We start from the raw sequence: 4,142 nt of genomic DNA on the forward strand, positions 1-4,142 counted from the left end.
ACAATATACAAATTGACAATTGTATGTACAGGTATATTACAATAGACAGTTTTGTATGTACAGGTATATTATGTGCAAATTCGAAATGTAAACTAAATATGTGAGTTAGATAAATAAGTGTATAAATAGTGTTGTGTGTTCCACAATTATTGTCAAGTGTTCATGATGTTCATTCATGATAATCCGTCAAAAAAATGCATGTTTTTCCTCATAATAAACATTAGTAGTTGCTGTCAGGAAGTGCTGCTTTGAGATCAGTTTAAATGCGCTCCGTTTATGAGCAGAGTCACTGACTCGCATGAGAAGCTGTTCTCAGATCAGAGGGACTCCGCAGTCAGGTGACTAGAATCAGCTGATTCTCTGCCGAGGGAACATGGCCGACCGACCTCTCTAAAAACTGAGCCGATGATGGGACGAGTGACAGCCATAAGCTGCTCTTGACTTCTCTCACTGCTGGAATCGTGAGATTTTGAGGCGAAGGGAAACACTACAGAGGATATTTTTAAGGTAAATCAATACTCCAAATGACATGATCAGAGATTCAGACTGTAAGTTGCTAGCACAGCAGCTAGCCTTGCATGACAGCAGGTTGAGCAATCACATACAAATGCAAAAAACAGTAAAATATCAGATAATAACGGATCAAACGTGCATTCAGGTGTATGTACTTATATTTTTAATCGTTCAGGATTTGAGGAAGGACGAGGTTATCGCCTCTGCATATGCTGATGTTTCATTGGCACGTAGTTCTAACGTTTTAACTTTGAAAAGTTTCCTCAGCAAATGATAATACGTGGCTTTGTTTACACTTTATATTATGTATAGCAGTAGCAGCTGTCAGATAAAAATATATAAATGTCTGGCTTTAAATAAATTAGCATTCATTTTTGATCAGCCTTGTGAAAAAGAGGTACACATTAGCTTACTTTTAAGAAGAGTACTTATTATAGAATTAATATACTTTAGAAGAATATAATTGTAATGTTTTCAGATATTTAACTGCATGTTATTTACAACTAAAGTAAAATGTCTTACATTTTTAATTTATACTAAAATTCAATTGATTAGAGTGCTTTTTGAATCACTTAAGTATGGCTTAATTGCATTTTTATATGTAATTTCATCATTATTTCTATTGTCTTTGAAATATGGTTAAAAAACTAGTGAATGTACTGACAGGCATTTATGGTAAACTTTAATAAACATTAATGTCATTTCTATTTTAAACTTTTATGTCATGGATGTAAATATAGGCAATTACACATTTGTAATGATGAAGTTAACTTATATATATTAACTTAAAATGCATAATCAAATAACACACTACAGTTTGGAGTACAATTACAATCAAGTACTTTACATGTGCTTTAATATGTTAGTCAGCATTAAAATAAGTGTACTTTAAAGCATGATAAAAAATAATTATTAATCATTGAAACGTGCAACGTTTAATTTGATACTATTACAAAGTGTACTTTTTAAAATTGTACTGAAGTGTTAAGTACTTAAACAGTCTTATACAGAAAGTATATTCTCTTAAGTACAATTAAGTGGCCTTTACTTTATTACAATTAAATTATGTGCAAGTACAGTTTTTAAAAATATACTTTTAAGAATTGAGGTACACTGCACTATCAGTACAATTAAGCACATTTATTTTTCACAAGAGGCAGTCATGATTCCTATATACATTTTACTGAGATATAATCTTATCTATGTAATCTTGAGTTATAATGTCTTTCTATTAGTAATATACTCCGGTACAACTTGTGATCTTCAACAGAGTAAACCAGCATGTCTAATTTTATGGAGAATGGCCCCAGTAATCATAATGGGGAGACTGAGCAAGTGTGGGAGAGACCCTGGACGCTGGAAGAGATGCAGAAATCCAGCACAAACTGGTCACTGGCAGCAGATTCAGGGGTACGAAGTGGAATGCATTCGTGTTTCATATTCATTATTGTATGCGCTTACCGCTGCGTTATACAGATGGGCTAGACCAGTGGTCGCCAACCCGTCGACCGCGATCGACTGGTAGATCTTTATCACTGTCCCAGTAGATCCCGAAAATAACAGTAAAATAAGTACAAAAATGCATTACATTTCTGGGGGATCTTGGGCCTAAAAAGGTTGGTGACCACTGGTCTAGACTGAATGTTTATTTGTATCTCTGTAGTTGTTTCTTTTCCTGCAAGACTTCTCTCAGAGGATGTTGTCCAAGACACATGAGATTGAGAAACAGTTGGACGGTCTTATCCAGGACACTAAAGCCACAGACAGCCGCCTACACACAGTGTTTAACGACTTCCTCATGCTGTCCAACACACAGTTCATTGAGAACGTATGTATTTTTGTTCAGAATTTTAGCTAAATAAGAATTCACTTTGTATGTGGATGCAGTTCAAGTTTTAAACTGAAACAACATATCACACTTGTCCTGTGATAATATAGGGGAGAGTTTGTCAGCTTTTGATATTTATACATTTCCTGTTCAAAGTTCCTCCCTTGAGATTCAAAGTGGCCCAACTGTAAATTCTTTATTGAGCATTTTTCTCACTTCATATTGGGACATTGTGATATTTGATACATTTCAAGAAAAAAATAATGGTGTAAACATGAACATACGCTGTTTATTGTGATATCTGATGTAGTTTTTTTTAATTCATTATTAGAGGGTTTACGATGAAGAGGTGGAAGACCCTGCACCAAAGCCAGAAACCATGGAGAAACAGCCTGAACAGGTAGTGATTGGGAATGTTTCTCTGGTTATTGCTGCTGTGGGTCGTTTCTGTGATTTCATATAGTGCATTATTATGAAAATTAGCATTTCTATCATACTGTATGTGAAGGAGAAGACAAGGGAACAGAAAGAAGCAGAACTAATTCCCAAAATCCAAGAGGCCGTCAACTATGGTCTGAAGGTCCTGGAATCTGCTTTCGAACAGCTGGACATTAAAGCAGGAAACTCGGACTCTGAGGATGAAGAGACTCTGGAAAAAGTAGAGCCCATTTTGGAAGCAAAGGTAAAAGCTTCCTTACAGCCCTTGAGCACTTGATTATCTGACAGTTATTATATATAATTCGTGGCTTTTGGGTTAATGGTGTTAAAATGTGCAACCAAAAAACCCAAAAACTCACATTGAAAGAGGGAACTGAGCCATGTCAATGGGTACATCTTCATGGCTTTTTGTGCTTAAATGTATTTTTATTGGTAGGACCTGTATGTGGACAGGCCTTTGCCGTACTTGATTGGTTCCCAAGCATTTATGGATCAAGATGATGTTGGCTTGGGCGATCTATCCAGCGATGGTGAGATTTCAGGTTCATAATCTTCATGATTTTCTTCGTCTTGTTTTAGGTTGCTTTTAACTGGTGTGTGTTTGGTGTGCTTTATAGAAATGTCTATCAGGAGTGGCAGAGACAGCATCATTGAGAGTGATGTTGAAGAAGGTGATGAGGTAAGAGATAATGATATGCACATTCACATGGATTCCGTCGTTAACATTTTAAGAGCATTGAAAATAAAATAAAAAATTTGTGTTTTATTTATTGAATACATTTTTTTAATTTCAAAAACATAATACACAATTATTTTTGAAAACATTTTAAAAAATGTATGTATAATCCTCCATTTGGTTTATATTCCAAAAGCAGTCAGATGAATACTCTGACCAGGATGAGGAAGTCCATGGCAACTTTAAGAAAGTAAGACTTTAAAAAAATCCTATTGTACTACTCTGGTGGTTTATATACACAACAAATTGACACCATATAAGGATGTAATACATAAAGTAAAGGATATATGTGAAATATTTAACCAGGTGCTTTTATAGGCGTGTAGATTATATTTTATAGATGTGTGATGATGCCACATGTAAAATAAAGTGGGTTATAAAACAAAAACAATGCAATATTGTGAGATTTACTATCTTTTAAAAGGTTTTCATGTGCATTAATAGAGAAAGAAATTGGAAAAAAAAAAACAATTTCATCTAAATGTGAAAGGTAAACATACATCACCGACCAGGGACATTTCTAATTAGCATATTATAGATATAAATATAGATTTAAAATGTATGTTTATATATATATATATATATATATATATATATACATATACAGTGGGTACGGAAAGTATTCAG

The 4,142-nt window shown here is 34.1% G+C and overlaps 1 protein-coding gene across 1 annotated transcript in view; it reads left to right on the forward strand.

The window, feature by feature from the left end:
• The first annotated feature begins 327 nt into the window (after positions 1-327).
• LOC107690188 (WASH complex subunit FAM21-like) overlaps positions 328-4,142 on the forward strand; it is a 20,313-nt gene continuing 16,498 nt past the window's right edge. The window contains exons 1-8 of the mRNA XM_016488440.1: positions 328-507; positions 1,784-1,923; positions 2,177-2,341; positions 2,673-2,741; positions 2,850-3,023; positions 3,216-3,309; positions 3,397-3,458; positions 3,652-3,705. Of these exons, the coding sequence (XP_016343926.1) occupies positions 1,795-1,923; positions 2,177-2,341; positions 2,673-2,741; positions 2,850-3,023; positions 3,216-3,309; positions 3,397-3,458; positions 3,652-3,705 (747 nt within the window). The 5' untranslated portion in view covers positions 328-507; positions 1,784-1,794. The remainder of the gene's footprint in view (positions 508-1,783; positions 1,924-2,176; positions 2,342-2,672; positions 2,742-2,849; positions 3,024-3,215; positions 3,310-3,396; positions 3,459-3,651; positions 3,706-4,142) is intronic.

The sequence above is a fragment of the Sinocyclocheilus anshuiensis genome, unplaced genomic scaffold, assembly GCF_001515605.1.
Source record: "Sinocyclocheilus anshuiensis isolate Anshui unplaced genomic scaffold, SAMN03320099.WGS_v1.1 scaffold1581, whole genome shotgun sequence".
NCBI classification, from domain to species: Eukaryota; Metazoa; Chordata; class Actinopteri; order Cypriniformes; family Cyprinidae; genus Sinocyclocheilus; species Sinocyclocheilus anshuiensis.